Here is a 25,056-nt window from a genome sequence, read left to right on the forward strand (position 1 = left end):
CCAAGTATTTTATTTTTTTGGTAGCTATTGAGAACGGTATTGATTTTCTTATTTCTTTTTCAGCAATCTCTTTGCTGGTGTAGAGGAATCCAACTGATTTTTGGATGTTGATCTTATATCCTGCGACATTGCTAAATCCCTCAATTAGTTCCAGTAGTTTTTTGATTGAATAGCTTTTTATAATTAATTTTCTTATTATATGGAAATATTAGTGATGACTCATTTCAGCAATATTATCTAGGATAAGAATTTTTAGGTCTTCAAATATAGCTAAGATAATGCTTCACAATAATAATAAGTTTAAAACGGTACACCAGTATATAAGCACACATATTTATATATAACATATTTACATGTGTATATTTGAAACAGTAATTTCATAAAATAGTACTTAGCCTTACTATAAATGATGCACTCTGAAATTTCCATTCTATTCTATTCTGTTTCATTATTATAAAATATTTATATTTGTCTATTGCAACACATCTAATTGATTTTGTAATTCTCTTAATAGATTAGAAATATTTTTGAAAATATTAATTGGACAACTAAGTTGTCAATGATTTCATATTACTTGGTTCCACAATCAACACCAATGGAAGCAGCAGTCAAGAAATCAGACATTGTACTGCACTGGGCAAATCTGCTGCAAAAGACCTATTTAAAGTGCTAAAGAGCAAAGATGTCTCTTTGAAGATTAATGTGCACCTAACCCAAGCCGTGGTATTCTCAGCTGCCTCATGTGCATGTGAGAGCTGGACAATGAATAAGGAAGACTGAAGAAGAGTTGATGCTTTTGTGTTGTGGTGTTGGTGAAGAATACTGAAAGTACTATGAACTGTCAGAAGAATGAACAAATCTGTCCTGGAAGAAGTAGAGCTGGAATGCTCCTTGGAAGCAAGAATGGCCAGACTTCATCTCACCTACTTTGGTCATATTGTCAGAAGGGACCATTCTCTGGAGAAGGATATCATGCTTGGTAAAGCGGAGGGTCAGTGAAAAAGGGGAAGACCCTCAACAAGGTGGATTGACACAGTGGTTGTGACGATGGGCTCAGGTAGAGCAAGGATTCTGAGGATGACCCAGGACTGGGAAGTGTTTCGTTCTGTTGTACACAAACAAGGTTGCTGTGAGTCAGAGCTGATTCAATGGCACCTAACAACAACAGCAACATTAATGGATTACAAATCTCAGTTTTAAAAAACATTGGCCTAGAAATTATAGTTTTGCATTGATGTCTTATTCCTGATTAAGTACCTGATTTTCAAATTTTACTAAATGCTTATGGATCAGAATTTGGGTCATTGTTACTTAAGTTCTACAAGTCTTCTTGTGTTTCTTTTCCAAAATCTAACTGAACTCTTTCAAGGTATCCTGTTTCTAAGGCACCAATATGGTACGGTTCTGTGTTCTCTTTGGTAATCTAATATAAAGTGTTGTCATATGTGATTTGCCTGCCCATGTTTCAAGTGAAAAGAAAACCCCACAGTGTAGCCCATTTATGACACTATGCCCTTGATTTTTCAAGAACGGTGGACAGGTTTGCTGCTCTTTCCATTCACATTATTTTTAAAGAGTCCATCTTTTAGGCATTGTCTGCATCAGTGTGCTACTCTTTGGTGGAGAAAGAGAAATAATTTCCTGCCTCTTCATCCTGGACCTAAGAGAAACTGCTTTTCAACATCCCAAAGACAAAGAATTGTTTCTATTTATAAACTTCATGTGGTTTCTAAAGTTTTAACCAAAGTGAATAGAACAATAATAAATTGCTTTCACATTTCTGTCCATAGAATTGTTTATTTAGCATTTTCTGTAAAACAAGAGACCTTCCATCCGCATGAAAAGACTGTATTTTGATTGCCTGGGAGATTTGAAATGATTTCTAATCTTGCCACAACTGTCTTCTGCTATATAAATGAAATGTTTCATTTTCAAAGAGACTGTCAGGATATTCGGAAGACAGTTCCTTCACTGCTTCTCACCCCCCTCTTTTAAAATAAAGTGCTTTGCTTTGTATTTTCCAAGAGAACAATGGCATTATTTCTTCTTATATTTGAAGATACACTTTTCAGCAAGTCCTAAAATGTTTATTTTCTAGCAGTTCCTTTGTTCTATGAAGTTGCTTGTAGGATTATCTTCTTTGATTTCACTACCTATCAAGAGTTGCAAGTTTTGTAGGGTGGTCAAACAGGACAAAAACCTTCTGGACGTGGGAGAAGAATTTAACCTAAAATATTGCATGTATCATCCTTTTTCCCTCCCCTTGGGTTAGGACAGTATGTACACCAAAACCCTCTTCCTTTGTTGAAATGGGTAGGCCTTTTCTTGGTAGCCCACACCAAGGGAGCTGCCATTTCTTTCAGGTGTTGAGAAGGAATAGATTGAGTTTACCAGTCTTCCTTGACTCTAGCGCTTAGCATTTTCAAATTGTTTATATTCTCTGAAACTCTGTATTGCTGCTGATCTCTGGACCTGCCATGAGTGTGAAAGAGGCTCAACTTTTTGACACCTATCTCTCATAGGATCATCATATTCCGTTGTTTTACAATCAACTTAAATTGACACACACCCCCATTTGATTCTCCTCTCTAGGTTCTTTCATTTTGTTTAGAAATAGCCTTGTGATTTTTTGTTTTTGTCCTAAAAGTACTTGATTTTCATGCTAAATTGCCTGGCAAGATTCCCTTTGTCCAACTGATATATCCAATAAAGGGATTTTTTTTTCCATAATTATGCTTAAAGCATTAGTCAGGTTTAAAGCATACATTTTGTCTTACCATTACCAGAAAAGTGACTAACAGCCTAGCAGAGAAAAATAGTTAGCCAGTCCATTAATTATGTTAATATGATCAAGTCTCTAAGCTGCATTTAAGCAATATATTCTGCCTTGATTAGCCATATTGAAATACTTGAAAATCTGGCTTGTAATATGAAATTTAGATACACTTATAAATGCCAATAGCGTTTATTTACTTAGAGTCAACAATAATTGATGAAAAAGCTCTTACTTAAATAAATTGACTTTGAGAACAAGGATGCAAACAGAAACATAATTCATTCATTCATTTTATAATTGTTGCTCCCTGCTGTGGACATTAGCCTTTGGCAGCTGGTCTTTAACCATAATCTATGGTTAGATATCCCACAGCCATTTGAGGAACACTAAGGTGAATTCAAATTGGATAATGCTTGAGAATTCCAGTTAAAACAAGGTTCACTCAAACCTAAAACAAACTGTAATATAGACAAAGGAATTGTTATTATAGATTAAATATATGTCAGAGATACAGAAGGATTATTGTGTCTGTTTCAGATGTAATTTCATGCCTGGGAATTTACATTGAAGGAAAAATGGTCTGGATCCTATTAGCGAAAGCCCTGTTTTGCTGTCAGTTTAATTAAATGGAAACTGCTGGCAAGAGGGCTGAGGAGGTTGATAGAAGCAATACTATTTTGGATGTTGGAACAGGAAGCTGTTAGGTCTTCCAGTTTGAAAAGGATACAAAAATGAAACCTGTGATTCATTTTTGTTTACAAACTCCCTTCTCGTTTACAATGACCTTAGTGATAAATTAACCACAATAAGTTATACATAGTGTGCAGGACAATGGCTTGATCTTGAGATATGAAATGCTAATCTCTGAAGAAGAAGGTAGAACTTATTTTAATGTGACTTTTCCCCTAAACAATGCATTCTTCAACAAAAGTAATTGTTTCCTTTGGTTTATTTTTCTGTAAGTAGATTGAGAAGAGGGGGAGGGGTTTCTATTTGCTTTTTAAAAAGTCTCTGTGTGTGTGTGTGTGAGTGTGTGTGTGTAGCAAAAGGAAGAAAAAAGAGGGGCGGGAAGAGAAAATGAGAGACCCTGGAACAGTGATTTATCTGTTAAGTGTGTTTGGCATCCTGCCTTTTGGCTGGAATTTTGGAGAGAAACATATTTAGTTTACTTTAATGGGCAAAAGCTCTGAACCTCATTTGGGGGGTGGTGGCATGTTTTCTTTTCCCTTTTTTTTCAGTTGAGTTTATTATATCTTGACATCCTGTCTTGTAATTGAATAGTAATTCTGAATTTAGAGTGGAGAAGAAGGAAATTTAAGCCGATATTCCTCCTCCCCCCTTACATCTCAGAGAAAAGGACTAGCTCATTCTAAAATGTTATCTCTTTACACATCCACCCTTTGAACTGGCACCAAAAAAATGATGATTGTTCAATTTTGCTGAAGTTGTGTAGCACTCTCTGTACTTCGGACTGTGCTGTGATTTGTTGGTTTGTTTTAATCTATTCCAATAACTGGAAGGCAATATTTGCTACTGGAAACAAGTTTTCAATCTAAGTAAAACAACAAACATGCAGATGCCAGGGGCATGTAAACTTAAATCTAGTTAGTTAGCAAAATATCTTTTCTGTAGCTATTTTAACACTATTATTACACTATTATAGTTGGATATATTTATTGGATTGTATTCCCTTACTACAGAGCCCTGGCGGTGCAATAGTTAAGCACCTAGCTGCTAACAAAAAGGGGGTGGTTTGAACCCACCCAGGGGCTCTGGGGAGGAAAACTTGGCCAATGGCTCCTGTAAAGATTATAGCCTGGAAACCTCCATGGGGCAGTTCTAACCTGTCACATTGGGCCATGTGAGTTGAAATCAACTCAACAGCACCTAACACAACAATATTCTCTCACTAGGTATATTTAGAGAAATTTGTCAGAGTTACAAAAATATAAAATGCAAAAGTTGAGTGTGTTATTTCAAGACTGTCTGAGCATATATTTGGACCATCTGACACTGGAGAATTGATGTGGGGTCATTTTCTTTGCATGTCCACATTTTGCTCTCTTCATTCTTTTAAAATTGTATTTATTTATTCATTCATTCAGTTAAAAATAAGGCATGCTTATCATGCTTTAGCAATGCAGAGACACAAAAAGAAAAAAAAATTAAGTGTGTTGTACTACCATCATGTTGAAATCACTGATACTTTATTGTCTGTCATTCTAGTCTTTTTACTTTGCCTCTATGTGAATTTTTTATTTAATTATATTGTACCTTGAGTTTTATATCCTGCTTTTCTACTTTACATGCTCTTTTAAACATCGTATATTCATCTGCAGTGTCATTTTTAGTGATGATCTCCATTGTTTTCCATTATATGGAAGTACCATATTTTATCTGGGAATTCTGGTAGCATAGTGCCTAAGGCACTTGACTGCTAACCAGAAAGCTGGCGGTTCAAACCCATCAGCCACTCCTCAGAAGGAAGGGTTAGCAATCTACTTCCGTAGTGATACTGCCTTCGAAACCCAAGGAGGGGTCGCTATGAATCGGGGCCGACTCGATGGCACATAACAACAACAACATACTTCATCTATTTCCCTGTGGTTGGACTTTTCCCTCTCCCAGCTTTTCATTATTATGAACAGTACTCTCAGAAAGATCCTTGTAGTGAAATCATTGTTCTTATCCTGGATTATTTCTTTACAATAAGTTCTAGTGGAAATTGTGAAGTCAAAGGTGATAAGCAGAATTTTAAGATTTTTTGGTAGGTGATAGTCAAATTGTAAAAAGCATTTTCAGTAGAATTAGAAGATTGTGTATACTGAAAATTCCTGTGCACTTGGAATTACTGAAACCAATGTAAAATGAAAAATTTGTCATCACTTCAATAGTGAATGGACAAGTTTAGAGAGAGCCAATCTTGGGCAGACTTGAACTTTGTATGGAGAATATGTTTCTATACCCAGCATTCTATCTCTAGCTCTCAGACCAGGATTAGAAAAGACCAACCTATCTCTCAAAAAACTCCTAAACACTGCCCTGTCCACTTGCCAAAAAAAAAAAAAAAAAAAACCCATTGGGTGCCTGTATTTTCACCAGTGAGTTCTTGGGTAGTGCAAAGAGTTAATGCACTTGGTTGTTAACAGAATGGTTGGTGGTTTGAATCCACTCAGACACACCTCAGAAGAAAGGTCTGCCAGTCTAGTTCTGAAAGATTGGCCATTAAGAAAACCTAATGGAACACAATTCTATTCAGATACATGTGACGTCAGCCTGAGAATCAATTTCATGACGACTGGTTTACTGGTTTTATTTGTACCAAGCCTTCTAGTGGAAGAGACAACATCCTTTGCCTTTGCAAATGTTCTATCTCCATGCTCTGTATATTCGTGTATGCATGTGGTGGTGGTGGTGGTGGTGATGGGTTATAGGAGGGAAGAGATGACACTTCCCTGTTGTCTCTGTGCTCTCACAGGTGTATCTAGGGGATCCACCTTTGAGAACTAGACAAGCGATAAGCTGGAACATCCTTGAAAGGGTTAACCAAAAAGGCTGTTGCAGCCAGTGAGCATTTTTCCTAATGATGTCACAGTGGTGATATCAGAGGCTCAAGCTTCCAGGGAGCTTTCTCTGAGAGGAGTTTATTATGAAATCACTCAAAACGGGGGACATTCCCCCCTTACTGCCTTTTTTGAATATGACACAAACAAGGATAAATTGAAGTTTGCATAAAATAGGACCACTATGTGAATACACACAAACATAGCAGATGCTGGTATTAAAAAAAAAAAAAAAAGAGGTATGGGGAGGGGGAAGCTTTTAATCTGTGTTATTGATTTTCTGTGTGCACAATTCCGTCTAAAGAGTATGGTTTACCAGCCATTGTGGGGCTGGGTTTTAAGTCCAATAAAAAGCTCTGGTCCTTAGAAAATAAAATGAGATATTCAGGCAGCTAGTTTATTTTAATTTCTTTTCTTTTCCACTTCATGACAGTATTTCAAATAATTAGGTTGATTTATGATTACAGATAGTTTTAAAATGTGGGATGCTTTAGCAGCACAGCACCAGTTTATTGTATCTACCCTTATCCAATTATAAAATTGAGTTTAGTCATGTAATGATTCTCTAACTAAAATATCAATCATGGCGAATGGAATTTTGCGATGTCTATACTGTGAGGCTATTTTGAGCTCCTCTCTTTAAGGCACCCTCACATCTGAATATGCTTACTTGGCTTTCCGCTTTAACATGTAAGAACATATGAAACTTTGGCTAAATTTAGCCTCCTGAGTCTAATGCACATGCCTGGTGACAGCAGAGGGGGAGGTTTTGACGACGAGCAGAATATGATAGACTAATTATTTCCGCCAGAAAATGAGCATCCTACATTATTTGTACAAATAACACAAAGTGATTATTTGGCTGTGCCATTGTAATGAAACAATAAAGATCATATTTAATTTAAAACAGTGTCCCCCAGGGTCTTCTTTTTTATTTAGAGCATTTTTGGCTACTAAGACAAACTTGATTTGCTGCTGCAGTTGACAACAGCATTTTAAAGGAAAGAGAGAGGGCGTGGGGGGCAAGATGGACAGATGTCATCCTCTCCTTTCCATTAACTCAGGATTCCAGAAATCAGGATAACTGCACATGAGACAGAAAAGCTGAAATAAGTCACTTATTAAAATAAATCATTTATTTCACTGTTCTTTACATATTGTTCACATAACCATGTATTTACAATAATTTGAGTAATCTCAGAGTTCTTCTTAAAGCCCTTTTTTGGGGGGCCTGAATAAAAAGTGCAGCTTTAAGATATTTCTCCTAAAATAAATTTGAGACAGTCTCATTTATAGTCAGCAGTCCCTTGATTACTTGCAGACACACTGGAAATTTACATGCGTTTTTCTCCTTTATAAAACACTGATCTGTTCATATCATTAGTTCCCTCATGACTAGTGCTTGGCTGCCCGCCAAGCGGTCTAAATCTGTAGTTGTAAATCGTGAGTTGAAATAGCAGAAAGTGGATTTGTAACTTAAAAAGTGTAAACAGTTTGGAAAATGAAGTAATTTTGGAGTATGATTGATTGCCTTGTGATTGTACTTTAAATTAGCCTGGGGTCTCGGGGGCAGCTATGTGCTCTAACTGCTTATTATACATTTTCAGTTTTCGAAGGAATAATAGCATTGTTGGTAGGCTTTTAAACAATGTATGCATCTCCTGGAGTGACCTTTTAGGAAATGAATAGTTTTATTGTGTGTCCATTACTTTGCCTGAAACAACATTTTTGAGTTATTAATTTGACTTGTTCTATAAATAAAGAATTCAAAATGCAAAGCAGCTGTGCAGCCCAGAGCACTGTATATCGTGCCTGTGCTGCAGAACCACTGTTTGAGATTAATAATCCACAGAACAAATGGTTTCTTGGGTGAGAAATTAATAATGTTTTCTGGAGTCTATGGTTACCAAAGCTCTTAATATTGCAGAAGCCAAAAATTATGATTACAGGGGACAATTGATTAGTTGGTTATCTAGGGCACTGGAAGTGTAAGCCTGCTTTTGTTAAGGGATCTCAATTCACCTAATGGCACAGATAGAAAATAGGAATAACCCAGTGCTTAGTTTTGGGGCAAAATTTAGCCAATGTGGTAGAGCAGAAAGACCTAGGGCCAGAATGCCTGGAATCCAGGCATCTGTTGCCCTGATTTAGAAGCTGAGTAACCCTAGGCAAGTCACATGCTCTCCAGCTCTCAGTTTTCCCATCAATAAAATGGGTAAATGGGAATTTCAGCTCCTCAAAATAGTTGTGAAATTCAGATGAGACTAGATGTGAGAGGGCTTGGTAAACGTAAAATGCTCTATAAGGCATTATTCATAATTCTATTGTCATTGCCATGGTGTTAGGATTTTAGTAACTCTGGTAGCTTGGCCTGTCTATTAACATTATGAATGGCATACGTCAATGCAAATCCTGAGCAATGATCTCGTTCACTCTTTGCATTCATAAAACACATGTCTAGGAATAATTTCTTGGTGCTAAGAGTAGAGTTCTAGTTTTCATTCATGGAAACAATTTTCTCAATACAGCCCTTTCTTGGTATTTGTTACTTGTCAAACTTGACGTTTCTTCAGAGATGAAGAATTTTGGTTCCTTAAGGGTTACTATGAGTCGGAATCAACTCGATGGCAGTGGGTGAGCATTCATTGGTGCTTTTGCTATTGTCATGCAGGCCCTGGGATAGGCAGCACAAGAAACACAGTGGGGCAAGAGGTGTTTAGCCTTTGCAAGTGTGCAAGGCTTCAAGGCAGCTCTTTCCAAAAGAACTTTCTGCAGTGATGGAAGTGTTCTGTATATGAATTGTCCAGTAGGGTACCACTTGCCACATGTGACTGTTGCCCACTTGATATGTGGTTAGTGAAACTGAGAAAATGAATTTTTAAATTTTATTTGATTTTAATTAATTAAACTTTAAATAGCCCATGTGGCTAGCAGCTATTGTATTGGGCAGCTCAGCTGCAGAGTAAAGATTTGTTCATTTAATTGCTGGTTTGGGAGCTCTGGTAGCATAGTGTTTAAGGCAGTTGACTGCTAACCAGAGAGTTGATGGTTCAAACCCACCAGCCACTCCTCGGAAGGAAGGTTGGGCAATCTACTTCCTTAGTGATACTACATCGGAAACCCAAGGAGGGGTCGCTATGAGTCGAGTCCTACTCGACGGCACATGACAACAATTGCTGGTTTAGAAGCAGTGGTGATACTGAGCATTTTGTAAGCTCATGGAAATGAAATCGCCCACACTCCTATTCTCTTTAATGAAGCATGCACCTAACAACAACAACAACAACAATGCTAACGATCAAAAAACTGGTATTCAGATAAAGCCAATGGAAAAATAAATGAAGTGCTTTTTAGCTTATATGTTACTGATGTGTACTGATGGGAGAAGTAAATAAAATACTCCAACTGTGCCTACACTCTGGTGATCAGGCACAGGTGGTAGTGCAGCCAAAACAGAACAACTGGAAGGGAGAACACCCAGCCAAGCAGCTGGAAATGTTTATTGGGCTTTCCTCTCATGAATGGAGGAGTCCCCAGGTGGTGCCACCAGTTCCCAACTGGAGGTTGGGGTCCACCCAGAGATGCCTGGAATAAAGGCCTGGTGAGCTATTTCTGAAAAATCATCCATTGACAAGCCTGTGGAGCACAGTTCTATTCTGTCCCAAGTGCGATCACCACAAGGCAGTGGCAACTGGTTTTGTGTGTGTATGTGTATTGGCGGGGGGAGGCAGTTTGGGGGCATCAGTGCACAGTGGACGAAAGTGCAGGATTTATAAACATTAAAATACAGAATAAAGAACTCCCTGTCAAGTGGGACCTTATGAAGCATTTCACATTTTCATTTAGAGTTGACAGAATTCATCTAGGTCCATGTGACAGAAACTTCCAAATGCACTGAGTGAGAAATTCAGCAAATCAGGCCTTTTATGCACATCTGGAGAACGCTCTGGGATGCCCTTGCTGCATGTGGGCTGCATGGTGGCTCTGCCTCTGTTCCTCTGCTGCCTTGGACAGTGGTGCCTCTTTGCAAGTGATCTGGGTTCCACACAGTCCTTTCTCAGGTCCTATGTTAGTGAGTTTCCTCTGGGAGAGAAAGCAGCTTTTGGCATTGTAGAACAGTTATTTAAATACTTGCGGTGAAAATTCTAATATTAGAGCGGGAACAGAAAGATCATGGAATCCAATCTCCTTATTTTGTTTTTATTTTTGAAATTAAACATTCCTGGTGAGCAACAGTAGATCTTACTAAGGACTTCTCAGAGTAGATGGGAGAGATGGAGGAGGGTTTACATCCTATACCTCATATACTATTCCAATGTAATCATTCCCACTCATGTGTCTCTTTTCTCTCAGTCTCATCAACTGGCCACCAATTGAAGGCTTCCTCTCCACCATTTTGCAGGGTAATATTGCTCAAGACCAACCCATCCAAATTTGCTTCCCATCTGTAGGCCCTAAGCAAACAAAACCTCCTTCTTTACCCAGGGCTGATTTACCCAGTAACCACTTTGGGTACAGTGCCTAAACTAGTTGCCATTGAATCAACTCCAACTCACGGCGACCTCATGTGTGTCAGAGTAGAACTGTGTTCCACAGGGTTTTCAATGGCTGATCTTTTGGAAGTAGATCTCCAGGCTTTTCTTCCGCAGCACCACTGGGTACTCTTGAACCTCCAAACCTCTCAGTTAGCAGTTGAGTGCATTAACCATTTGCAGCACCTGGGACTCAGGTGCTGTGCTTGGGACCCACAATACTTTTACAGGCCCAGAAAAAATGTTTTAATTTCTTTTAAAATCAGAAGATAAAAACAATGAACTTTTAGGTGAAAAAAATGTATATATATGTACAATGTTTGTATAGTTTTCTTTATACCAATGCAGTCCTAAAATATAATTTTTAATATTTTTCTTTGGCGGAAGGGAAAAGTAGCTCCAGGCCCACAAAAGACATCATGTGCCTGCCTTTACCTTGGCCTCATTTTCCTTAGAAGGAAGTGACCCCAGCATTTTGCAGGGGGAGCAACTGAGGCCCTGAGAAGGGAAAAAGTTTGCCCAAGGTCACAGAGCCAGTGCTTGTTCCATCCCCTTCTACATGCTGCTTCTTAAAACCATTTATTTCAGGGCTAGTTTTTCTGATCCGTAGTGTAATTGTACTTTAATCAATAAAAAATTTCCTGTGGAACAACTGGGAGGGGTAGGGAAGAGAGAAGCCTACCAAATGTGAATTGTTGTTTATTTGTCTCTCCTAAACAAAGTTTCATGTTAAACCAGCTGCAAATGAAATGAATTGTATTATAACCATAGTGGAAAAATAGCTGCTGATCTCATAAATTCATCAAGCTTCCTGGTTCCAAAGACCTCTCTTAAAATAATAGTAAGTGTGTGGCGTTCAGTAAATACCTGCCTCCACTTAGTGGGGAGTTAAGGAATTATAATTGCAAAACCAGAACGGGCCCCCTCCTGCCTCCTTGGAGGTAGCAGGTTCTGTGCTGAACCTGAACAGGAAAGGGGAGGATCGTGGCTTCCTTGGGCAGTGACTCCAGTGTTTCGTTTTATGTGATGCCTGAATCCCGAAGGTCGTCACTTAACTAATAGGTGGCTTCTCTGTGTATCTCCCCTGCCCCGCACACAGCTCTGTTCTTGTCCTGCTTTAGTGGCTTCTGCCTTTGTCTCATAGGTTTATCTGGGGCGCAGGCTTCTCTGAGAAGTTGTAAGTAGTGGTTATGACCGCAGGCTTTGGAATCAGACAGACCTGGGTTCCAGTGTGACCTTGGGCAAGCTACTTAATCTCTTTAAGCCTCAATTTCCTCATCTACAAAATGGAAGCAGTGAACATATCCCTCATAGGGTTGTTGCAATGATTACATACACATTAAAGGCTTAGCACCTGCCTGTCTATACTGCATGTTCAGTAAATGGCAGCTGTGCTATATATAGCAGGACAGTTTTGGATAACTGAACATGCTGACAAGGTAGCCTGAAGAATTTTTTTTCCTTTAGTTTGGCATCAGGCATTGTAGTAACTGTGATGTTAATAAACACCACAAAGTGTGCTTGGCATTTTGCAGACTGGACTGTATCTTACCACTCCAGGTGTGTAAGATCTTTTGAGAAAAATGGTTCTAAGTTAGTTGCACTTAATGTTGTCAAAGGTGAAGCAAGTTCGCCAGATTTAAGAACTCCTCAAAGCCTACAATGTCTACTCTGCACTGAAGGTCTCTTCACACTTGTCTGTTACATTATGTTGGGCACACAAGGATGTTATTAAGCATAAAAGAAACACCTGACCTAGGTGTTACTAAACTCCATTATCCTTCTGTCAGATGGCCACAGGGAAAGACACGACTTCAGCTGCCAGCAACCGGAGTTTCTGAAGTGTTTCACTAACTGTCCTTAATAGTGTCTTGCTTGGAACAAATGGCATTTTAAAATGTTTTTCTCTTTGCAGGTTTAGAAATCTTATTTAAATCAATGTAATGAGACACTTTCAACAAAATGTAATCATTCTCACTTCTCCATGTGTTGGAAAAGGCAGCATCACAGTTGGAGAGTTGGGGTTAGATGGAGCTGGTTAGTTTAACATACTCTCACATCCTGCCTGTGTGCTCTGACTTGTCATAGTGTTCCATGTACATAGGGTTTTTTTTTTTTTTTTTTTTGGTGTGTGTGTGTGTGTCTGTTCATACTAAACTAAGTAAATTATACTAGAAGAATTAAGAGAGCTTAATTTTTCCTAATTTTTCACTATGCCTTTTGAAAGCGTCAGAAGCCTCAGAACACAGCAGAATTGCTGGGCCACTTCTCTCCCGTTCTCTTCCAGACTCCTTCCTGCTTAGAGAATGAGGGTCCTCCAGTTTTCAAGAAGACTCCACTCACGTGGTCATGTAAGACTCATTAAAGAATAAGAGTTTGAGAGGTCAAGGGAGTCTTTATCTTTCACATAGGGATATATTTATATATTCTGAAATTGAAAAAAAATAAAAAAGGGGGTTTTAAAGAATGCGAGCAAAGATAAAAGAGCTATCTCATTTATTCTGGCTGAAGAAACACAGTCCTTCACGATTGCCCATGAAGGAGTAGCTCATCATTTGAGAATTATGAAAGAGAATTTTAACCCAAGTTATCAAGCGATGAGAAAATTTGTTGGAAGAATCCCTTACATGAACGTGCTCGGGTTCTAGCTGAAAGAGAAAAGAGAAAGACCTTCTGAAAAATCATCCATTGAAAACCCTCTGAGCACAGTTCTCCTCTGACACACATAGGATTACCATGAGTTGAAATTGGTGGCGCTGCAGCTAGTTACTGGTTTAAATGGTGCATGAGGCCCAGTGCTGTTTGAGAAAGGTAAAAAGCGATTTGGCCAGCCTCAAGAATTGGCAGCGTTGGAGACCCCTTACTTTCATTCTTATTGCACGTGGGAGTATGAACATTTACTCCACATTTCAAAGCATGAACAAACGTAAAATAAGAAAGAACCACCCAAAGTGGTAAATTACACTGCTTTATAGTTTATAAACTGGTGTTCTGAACCAAAAGAACAAGGATGACTTTAAATAGTCTGATAGATTCTAAGGATAGGAGAAGGTAGAAAGATCTGGTGGATCTCCAAGCTTCTTCCTTGGCCAGCTATGACCATGTAATGAGTCTTAGACAACTGCTCATGAGTTGCCTCTGACTAAATCCTAAGAATAACTGGGTTGGAATCCTCTAAGTTTCAAGATTTGTTACTGGCACAAGGAAAGGGTATTATGGATGTCCCACTGGGCTTGAAGTAAGGACCTGAAAGCTTAACAGCCAATAAACCAAGAGCTGGAGGAAGATGAATGGTAATTTCAGGAAAGGTTAGAGCTCACTTTTCTCATCAAAGCTCTTCCCTTCCTCCTCTCATTTACAATTCCAGTGGCTTTGTCTGAGTTAGAATGAGAGAAGTGATTTTCTTAAGTCATGGGAGACAAAGATGGAATTTTAAAATACATGTAATATTTGCTGGTATTCAAGTATACTTTGGTGGTATCTTGGCCAGCATTCAGAGTCTGTTGAAATCATCTTGATTGTGAAGAGTCGCTAAGTGGAGCTGTTAAATTATGTTTTGTGAATTACATTTAGCCCCCAAGTGTTGGCTCAGTCTTGGCTTCATGAATGGTAACACCTGTTATCTAAATGTTCACTGTCCACATCCCACCTGAGGGAAAAAATCAAATTGGGCCTGATCCTCAGTTAGGACAAAATATATTAATAATATGCTTCAAGATTAAAAGAGATCTTGACTGCTAACATGCTGTGAGTGTGAAGCCCTTGCCCAGTTGAGGAGGTGGGTTATTTGAAAGCTAAGTGCCAGAAATAAAAATAAAGAGGGAAACACTTAAATTGTAAGCGACATAGTTGATGTATCTGTTTTTTTTTTTTTCTGCATGAACCTGGTCATAATCCAAATCACATTTTTTAAACCCCCTTTGATTCTATTTCAGCAACCACAGAATTTGAAACTTCAGATTCTAAGATGAAATAAAAAAAATAGATATCTCTTTTGGAGCTGGGGCATAAATACCTCCAGAGCAAGTGCTGAACTCTGTGGCATGCTTTATATTTTAATTCTTTGTTTCTTGAACTCTGTAGTTCCTTTTGAAACCACTAATTGTTCCTCAGCCTAGAGTCTAATCTATTGTCTTCTCCATCACTGGAATCCAAGACTGTGAGTTCTTGAGTGTGGGTTCTGCCAATCATGTTACTAATGTATCACGATGATGTCACCACTAAGCACAGTGATTGGTGCTAAATAAGAACTAAATATTCATTGAATGAATGACTAAAGCATGGGACTTTATTCTTGTGTATTCAGTTAATCAGATACAACCCTTCCTCCTCGGATCTTACGCTCAAACACTGGTCATCATAACTTCTTTCTCCCTTGAAGAGACTTGGTCAGGACACTGAATATTGTCTTCTCTTATCCAGGGCCAGTGGAGCTTGCTCATGCTGTGAGGGCCCCCAGTCACCTGTTGTTGTTAGATGTTGTTGAATCTGTTCCAACTCATAATGAGTCTATGTACAACAGAACGAAACACTGCCCCATCTTGCACTATCTTCACAGTAGTTGCTATGTTTGAGCCCATTGTTACAGCCATCTGTGTCAGTCCATCTCATTGAGCATTAGGAATATAAAGCCAAGGTTTAGATCCGGCAGTCTTCCAACATGTCCTCCACTCTTACATGAATGGAAAATCATACCCATTACTGCCATGTTTGAATGGCATCCAAGCATGATGATAGCAAAATCCCATAACATGAACTTGGGGATTTTTCCACTACCTCTTAGCATGCCCCAAGCCTGTACTCCAGCCACAGCACTTGAATTCCAGCATCCTTACTGGTCCTACTAGTCACACCCCCTGGAATTGGAAATGCTTCTCTTTCTTTTTGAGACAGCAGCAACAAGCCGAGCTGGGCACTGAGCTCAGATCCGTTCTCCAGGCCTCCTTAGCCATGTGCCTATTGGCAAGGCATTTAATCTCTTTTTCAGTCAGTCTCCTCATCTGGAAAATGGGGCTAATGATAATTTCCTTTAGGGTTGTCTAGAAGAAGAGAGAGAATGTGTTCAGTGACCAACATGGGAAAGTTTCAATGAATGATTGTGTTTTTATCTGCCTAGGGAGTGTCTACATATCCTTCAAAACTCAGGTCAAGCATTCCTTTCCCTGATACTCTTGCATCAAGAATCAGTCTCCTTTGCCATGTTTCTTGTCAGAACATTTATTTGTAGATTTTTTCACATGCCTGCCTCCTCTACTAGACTGGGGAAGGGAAGAGCAGTAGATCTTTGGTCTTTATACTCCTGGTACCTCCTAGTCAATAGGAGGTGCTCAGTTGTCTGACCGATTAATGGACACATGACCATTTTGACATTAAATGTTATCACTTTGCTGATGCAGAGGATGCAGTTGTATGAGCTGTATGTGTGATGGAGGGTACTATGGTTTGTGAGTCTTTGTCCTGTAATCCAAGGAGGGGGTTTATAGAGGGAAGTAACATCATTGGCTTGACTGAGCCAAAAACTTGCTTCATATGGGGATAAAAGTGAAGAGGTGTGCTGGTGAAGGATGTTTTATACAAGGGCAGTCTCTATCTTCCAAATAAGGCAAAACCAAGCTTTACTTTTGGGATTGTTTTAAAGAGACAGCAAATGATTGTTTGTAGTATGGGCTGAAACAAGAAGTTTACTTCTCATTAGTTCATAAAATCCTGAAGCTTCTCAAGGTCACCAAACCACTGAAGCATCTCTCATAGCTGACTGGGAACATCTTGAGTCTGCCAGAGTCCTTCTCAGAGTTTGGAGGTTGAGCAGAAGGCAGCTGGTGTGTGATAGGACAGCGTGGTATTTAGATCCAGCTGACCTGGCCCTGCCATTAGCTGAGTGACCTTGGGCAAGTCACTCACCTCGTGGAGCTTTCCGTGTCATCTTGTATAAAACAGGAATAGTTGTGATAGATTTACAGGGGAAATTTAAGCACGTGGATGGGCTTTAGGAATCCTGAAGTGTTAGAGAGATGAGTGATTGATTATACTACTCTTCACACACTGCTTGAAATTACACAGTGTTAATTGCGATGTGTGTGCAGGGAAGGAGCATTGAGGGGACCTGAAGGATTGTTGTAATCAACTATTGGGTTGTGATATTATGGGCCTGGTGAATATTCCCCAAAATGTGTACAGAGAAACACAAGCCTGTTGAGACTAGTCATGAATGACCAAAAATAAAAGGGGAGAGGGTACCAGAAAGAGAGAGGGAGAGGATTGCATACTAAAATAAATTCAGGAAATACAGTATATTCCCTCCTGTAGATTTCAGTTCCTATTTGCATATTAAAGGCCCCAAGGAGACTATCTGTATAACTTTCTTAAACTCTATTTCCTGTACTGTGGAAGCCTTTTTCCACCTAGCACCCCTTCTTTCGCCAGGAACTAGTGATCCTTGGAACATACTTTGGGAAACAACCTGGAAAACAATAATAGTAATAATGACTGTATATTGAGTACTTACTACAGCCTATGCTACTCCTCGGAAGGAAGGTTGGGCAATCCTATTTCTGTAGTGATACTGCCTCGGAAACCCAAGGAGGGGTCGCTATGAGTCGGGGCCGACTCGACGGCACATAACAACAACAACAACATGCTAGTCTAGGAACTTTTCCATTTTTAATTCATTTATTCTTCCAGGAAAGTACTATTATTAGGCCCGTTATACAGATCAGAAACCTGAGGCTCTTCGGAGGTTAACGTTTCCTAGATGGCATAGGTAGTAGTTGGTTAACATCACGTCCTTCTGCCTCTGCTCTGTTGCTCTGCTAGTGTTCACCCACGTTGCCTCATTGAATCCTTCTACAAATGATTGCACTGTAGGGCTCATGCTTTTCAAACTCAAGGCAGTTGATCTTTGTGCTTGCCGCTACACTGGTACTGACAAGTAGATAGATCACTGAGGCTATTATAGAATATGTGATATTTTAATGTGTAGTCTACTTTAAAGGGCTCTAACCCATGTTACTAAGAAGAAAGGGTAATTCCCTTCTTTAGCTTCACCACCACCTGTGGGCCTCTTGTAACTCTGACCACCTTTTCTGCTTAATCTTTTGGTATTTACACATGTCACTTCAAGATCTTTCAGATACTCTGCGGTTGCTTCAAACTGGTTTTCTGTTTCTCATTTTCATTCTGCCCTCAAACTTAAATGTTGCCATCTCTTCCAATTAAATATTATTAAAAAGCAACCAGTACAGATCTCCTCATTCAGCATGTCAGGTACAGGGCCTAGGAATGTCTATCTGAGCAAGCCCTTCAGGGGTTCTGATGTGGCTGGTCCAGATCATGTGTCTACTCATTTAACTTCTGAGTGTGGGGACATCCTATCGAGTAACTGTTTGCCGGGAGCTCTGGTAGCATAGTGGCTAAGACACTTGCCTGCTAACCAGACGGCTGGCGGTTCAAACCTACCAGCCACTCCTCGGAAGGAAGGTTGAGCAATCCTACTTTCGTAGTGATACTGCCTCGGAAACCCAAGGAGGGGTCGCTATGAGTCGGGTTTGACTCGACGGCACATAACAACAACAACAACAGCTGTTTGCCAGATGGGAACCATGGAGACATATAAGTTCAGATCAAGGCAGGAAGTAGAATTCTACTCAGAAGGTTCAGTTGAAGAGATAAAAATAAAGGGAAGACTTATAGAAGTACAGTTGGGGTGAAGGGAACCCAGGGACTAGCAATAGCAAGAACCCTCTTAGACCTGAAGGGGCAAGGGGAGGAAATAGTGCTTTTTGGTGAGAACTTAAGTCATGGTGGAGCTACATATGTGCAGGGGTGTAGCCACTGCCACAACTCTGGTGCCAAATCAGGGAGGGACCAGGGGAGAAATACCTTGACTTCTCTCTTTCCCCACCAGCTGATCTCCTGCTGGTATCTTCCATTGCCAGAACTGGGCAGAAGTCAGCCTGTGATGGAGTCTAGTGGTACAATCTTTGGGGCTCATGGAGCAGAATAGAGAGGATGGGTGATTGATCCAGGGGATCATGGGGGTAGTAGTTCATCAAACATTGAATAACCAGAAAAATACCAACATATCAATTGAAAACCTACCATGTCCTTCACTTATTTGCAGCATATTAGGGATTCAGACTTGCTAAAAACCCAACCTTTGGTCATTCAGGGAACCCACAGTCTGGAAAAGGGAGTACAACTTGAACAGATAAGTGCAGTGAAATGTTCCTCTTAGTAACTAAGCTTTTATCAAAGATCCAAAACAGATTTCTGGAAACAATTATCTATTCTCTAGAGCAGGAGTCAACAGAAACAGAATAAATATTTTAGGCTTGTGGGCCATAAGATCTCTGTTGCAACAACTCAACTCTGCCACTACTCAACTCTGATGATATAGCACAAAAGCAACCATAAGCAGTATGTAAATGAATGTGCATGATTGTGTTACAATAAAACTTTATTTACAAAAACAGCCAGTGGGCCAGAGGGCCAGATTTGGCCAATAGTTTGCCAGCCCTTGCTCTATCTAGTGTAGACCATTTCAGAGAAGTATTTAAGAAATGCCCAGAATAGGGTTCTGCAGCACAGGTAGCTATGTATAAAACCACAGAATTATAACTGGAATTAATATATTAGTCACTAGCAATTTGTTAATTATGTCTTTTATGAGAAAAGGGAACATTTGAAGTGAAAATGATTTCAGTGTGGTATTATGAGAGATGTGAATACACCGCCTCCATCCTCTGCCTGTCTTACATTAGCTTACTCAGTACTAACATCATACAAAAAGGAAGTAAAACAGAGTGTATCCATATCATCAGCTTTCAATGATGTTCTTCCACGGTGTGCTGTGAGAGCACATTAGAAGGTGCCAGAGTTTTTATATGACTGCATTGCCATGCAATTCAATAGTGGTTTCAGTTTCCAGTAGATTTTATAAGTATCTCTTCCCTTCAGATGTTAAACTAATTTTAGTATTGTGCCTACTAAAAAAAGAGAAGAAATAGCCATTCTAAACAACTCATGTTCTCCTGACATTGTGACAGAAAAAAGATCAGACAGTGGAAATGGAATGAGTTAAACTTGCAGCTACTTAGTGCAAGAGAATAATTATAACTCAGGGGAGAGGGAGGGTCCAGAGGGCTCTTTTACTATGCTTTACCATTGAAGGAAATTGACTTTGAATTTATCTTTATCATTTACCAGAAACTAAAAGATTGATGAAGTATCTCTACTAACATGATGACACAGTGAAGTTACCTTTTGGCCCTTATTAGGATTTTGGTATCAGAAGAATGAAATAATAGCTGCGCGAATGGCTTTTCCTCCTGTTCTGGTCTCTTCTGCCAGTTGTGTTTCTGAACCACTTTCTTAAGATTGTATGGTCCTAGAGTCCAGTGTGAAAAGGCATGTGGGGAACTATACCATCTGTCCATTCCTCTCAAGTATCTCTTGAGCCTCTGGTTGTCCAACACATTTGTCTTCCAATTTCTTTTCAAGTACCTTCTCTAAAACTGTCCTGTCCAATATGGTAGCCGTTAACTACATGTGGCTATTAAGCCCTTGAAATATGGCTACTCTGAATTGAGTTATGCTGTAAGTGTAAAATTCATACCAGATTTTGAAGACTTGCTATGAAAAAAGATAATGTAAACTATTTCAGTAGTATTTTTTATTTTTATCACATGTTGAAATAGTATTTTGGATCTATTATGTAAGTAAAATAGATTATTACAATTAATTTTGCCTGTTTTCTGTTTACTTTTGTAATGTGGCTGCTAGAAAATTTAAAATTACATATGGGGCTCACATTATATTTCTTTGGAATAGCACTACTCTAAAAGATTTTTGAGAAACTTTTATCTAACATTTTTTTTTTAATTATAGAGTTTGAAAACTTTTTTTATTAACTAGAAAAAAATTATTGATTCTGACTCATGGTGACTTCATGTGTGTCAGAGTAGAACTGAGTTCCATAGGGTTTTCAGTGGCTGATTTTTTGAAGGTGGATCACCAAGCCTTTCTTCTGAGACCCCTGTGGATGGACTCAAACCACCAATCTTTGGTTAGTAACCAAGGTCATTAACCATTGCACCACCCGGGGCCATTTTTGTTAATACCAAACCAAACCAAACACACTGCCATTGAGTCGGACCCGACTTATAGCGACCCCTCCTTGGGTTTCTGAGGCGATACCACTATGGAAGTAGATTGCCCAGCCTTCCTTCGAAGGAGTGGCTGGTGGGTTTGAACCTCCAGCTTTCTGGTTAGCAGTCAGTAGGACGTAGAAAATGTTAAATGTGATACAGAATGAAATAAGATCATGATTGACTATAATCAGAATAAACATTTTATATAATTTTATGTAATCTTATATTTTAATAACTATATTTAATAAAGCATAACCATTCTGAAATAAATCAGGTAAAATTTTTATCCAATTTATTTTTTAAAATCTGGTAGTCTGGCAGAACATTCCCGCTACATTAAAAGAGATCAGCATCATTAACCTTTATTGCTCTGGCTTGTCTGAATTCAGAGCATCCTAACACAGGCCAAAGGACTCAATTTCTGTTTTCAGGCTCCCCCTTCACTAGAAATATGGTCAGGAAGAGAAAGATCAAGGGCTTATTGCTTAAGGGGCCTCAATTTATCAGGAAAGGAGGATTCCCTGAAACCAATATTTTGATTTATTTCTTTGGTGATCATAATAAGACTGGGGATGAGTGAGTCGTCAAGAAGAAGATCGTGCTGAGTGCAGGTTCGTTCTTGGACAGATTAACTTGAGGAATGAGCAAGGCAGAAGCTGAAGAAGACCTGTCCCATTCCTGTGTAGATTCCTATGTGAATCTACTAGCAGTGCAGGCTACTTTAATAAAGTACCACAAACTAGGTAACTTCTAACAACAGGAACTTATTGTCTCACAGTTCTGGAGGCAATAATGCAAAATCAAAGTCAGCATGGCTAAGTTCACTGTGAAGCCTCTAGGAAAGATTCTTCCTAACTTCTGGTGGCAATATTTGGCTTGTAGGTGCTTCACTCCAATCTCTACCTTCATCTTCACATGGATGTCTTCACTCTGTATCTCTTTTTCTCTTTCTATAGGAACAACAGTCATTTTTTAAGGCCCACCCTCCTTCAGTGTGACCACATGTTAACTAGAAACAGTTTTAAGGAATCTATTTCCAACCCAAAAATCACATTCACCAATACTAGGGGTTAGGACTTCAACAGCTCTTTATGGGGAACACAATTAAACTCATGACACTTCCCCTTGGAAGTTCTTCTAATCTCACCAGTTTGAAGAGTCACCAGTTTGAAGACCACTGGTGGAAAATGAGTCAATGATAGGAAAGGCTTTTACCCTTCTCTCCTCACTAAGCTACTCCAGAAGCCATCTGATAACATGGGAGAAAACAGTGAAATCTATACAATGCATTTGCCATTTAGGATGTAAGATTCCAGAGGTCAGTGCAGTTGTTTGGAGAGCACACTGAAGGTGTTGGATAAACTGTGCAAGCGGTGAGATTATTCTGAAAAATGAGTCATGTAAATGAGATGACTGCCTAAGCTCATGACTCTTCATCTAAAAAGGTCTGCCAGCCAATGACTTGCAGTGCTGTTGGGCAGGTAACTTTCTCTTAATTCCTTTTAGAAATTTCTGTTGGTCCAGGGTCTGTTGTTGTTGTTGTTGTTGTTTGCCATCGAGTTGGACCCAACTCATAGCGACCCCTCCTTGGGTTTCCAAGGCAGTATCACTACGGAAATAGATTGCCAAATCTTCCTTCCGAGGAGTGGCTGGTGGTTTTGAAACGCCAGCCTTCTGGTTAACAGTCAGATGCCTTAGGCACTATGCTACTAGGGCAAGCTAATTACATGACTGCTCTTACTCGTTGATGGCAGGTCCTATGCTTATTGCAATACTGTCCACAGGTAATGATGTTTATTAACACTCTCTTTCAAAAGTCTAGGAGGTATACCAAGGAACTGACACAGTCTCTGTGCCCTCCAGGAGTTCATATTCTAGTTGCTAGTAAAGAGATACTTCTTCTCCTCCCAGGAAAAAAAGTGAGACTGTATCCACAGAAAATAAAACCCTTGCCAGGCAAATAAAACCCTTTTATAAGAAAAGTCAAAAAGTTGAAAAATGTAGCAACCCAAAAAAGAAAGTAAAAATTCCAGATAGTTCTACAAGCAGAAGTCTGGCGGTTCAAACCCACTAACCACTCCTTGGAAGGAAAGTTGGGAAATCCACTTATGTAGTGATACCACCTCGGAAACCCAAGGAGGGATCACTATGAGTCTGGGCTGACTCGAGGGCACATAACAACAACAACATAGGTTCCTACAGTTAATGCTTTTTGAGTATTGAGACTTCAGCTTCACACTCATTGTTGGTGTTGTTAGCAGCTGTCAGGGTGGCCCCTGACTCATGATAACCTCATGCACAGTGGGGCAAAATGCTGTCCAGTCCTCCACCATCCCTTTGATCAATTGCAGATCAAACCATTGTGATCCATAGGGTTTACATGGCTGGATTTTGGAAGAAAAGCACCCGGCCTTTCTTCCAAGTTCATTTCAGTCTGGAAGCTGTGCTGAAACCTGTTCACCTTCATAGCAACATACAAGCCTCCACTGACAGGTGGTGGCTGCATGTGAGTTGCATTGGCTGGGAATTGAACCTGAGCTTTCTGCATGGAAGGCAAGAATTCTACGACTGAAACACTAATCCACCTCATAATCGTTCAGATGCTATAATAAAAATGACATATAACAACAAGTGTTGGCCAGGATGTGGAGAAATGGCACCCTCATACACTGCTGGTAGGAATACAAATGGTATGGCCACTTCAGAAAATAATCTGGCAGTTCCTCAAAATGTTGAACATACCCCTTGACCCAACAATTTCATTTGTAGATATACAGCCAGGAAAAATGAAGACATAAGTCCACATAAAAACTTATACATGAATGTTTATAGCTGTATTATCATAATAGCTCTGGTGGTGCAGTGCTTAAGGCATTTGACTGCTAACTAGAAGGCTGGCAGTTCAAACCCACCAGCCACTCTGGAGAAGGAAGCCTGGGCAGTCTACTTCCATAAAGATTTACCGCTTTGGAAACCCAGTGGTTGCTGTGAGTTGGAATTGACTCGCTGGCATTGAGTTTTGTTTTGGAACATAATAGCAAGAAAAGGGGAAAACAGTCCAAACAGGAAGAAGAGATAAATAAAATGTGGTATATAAATACAGTGGAATATTACTCAACAATAAAGAGAAACAAAGTGCTGATGCATGGTATAACAATGAAAGAACCTTGAAAACATTGTTCCATCTACATGAAATGTCCAGAAGAGGCTAATCTAAGTAGATTAGTAGTTTCCTAGTGCTAGGGAGATGAGAGGTTGCGGGGGGTGACAAGTAAGGGGTGTAAGATTTCTTTTGGGGTAATGGAAAGGTTTTAAAATTGATTGTGGTGATGGATGCACAACTCTGTGAATACACTGAAGTCATTGAATTGTATCATTTAAATGGGTGAATTATATGGCATACAGATTGTCTCAGTAGAGCTATTAAAAAAAGAAGTGAGGCTGAATATATTTCATATCTTCCTTTAGTTCACTTAATAATATAAAGCATCTTTGTGTGACCTAAATTATTTAATTATTTTAAATGGGCATATATATACATATATACATACATACATACATACATACATGCATACATATATACATATATACAAGCTCTGGTGGCGTAGTGCCTAAGGCATCTGACTGCTAATCAGAAGGCTGGCAGTTCAAACCCACCAGCCACTCCTTGGAAGGAAGATGGGGCAATCTACTTCTGTAGTCATACTGCCTCAGAAATCCAAGGAAGGGTCGCTAGGAGTCAAAATCAACTTGATGGCAGTGAGTTTGTTTTTTTGGTATATATATGTACATATTATTATTATTATTATTATTACTTTCATTGTGGTGAAAATATAACAAGAGGTTTGCCAGCGTGACAACTTCTGCACATACAGCTCAGGGACATTGATGACACTTTTCATGTTGTGCCACCGTTATTGCTATCCTTTTCCAAAATATTCCACCACCATTAACATAAATTCATTGCCCCCAAACAAAAGCTTCCCCTTTCCCCCTCCCTCCTACCCCTGGTAACCACTAATAATCTTTGGTGTGTG

General features: G+C 39.4%; 1 protein-coding gene across 1 annotated transcript in view; it reads left to right on the plus strand.

Moving 5' to 3' along the window:
• The window catches only part of ARID5B (AT-rich interaction domain 5B), a 209,976-nt gene that overhangs the window by 72,055 nt on the left and 112,865 nt on the right, over positions 1 to 25,056 (plus strand). Inside the window, exon 4 of the mRNA XM_007958972.1 lies at positions 24,425 to 24,433. Within this exon, the coding sequence (XP_007957163.1) occupies positions 24,425 to 24,433 (9 nt within the window). The remainder of the gene's footprint in view (positions 1 to 24,424; positions 24,434 to 25,056) is intronic.

Source organism: Orycteropus afer, unplaced genomic scaffold (assembly GCF_000298275.1).
Source record: "Orycteropus afer afer isolate SDZICR_OR568_19922 unplaced genomic scaffold, OryAfe1.0 scaffold00016, whole genome shotgun sequence".
In the NCBI taxonomy this organism is placed as follows: Eukaryota; Metazoa; Chordata; class Mammalia; order Tubulidentata; family Orycteropodidae; genus Orycteropus; species Orycteropus afer.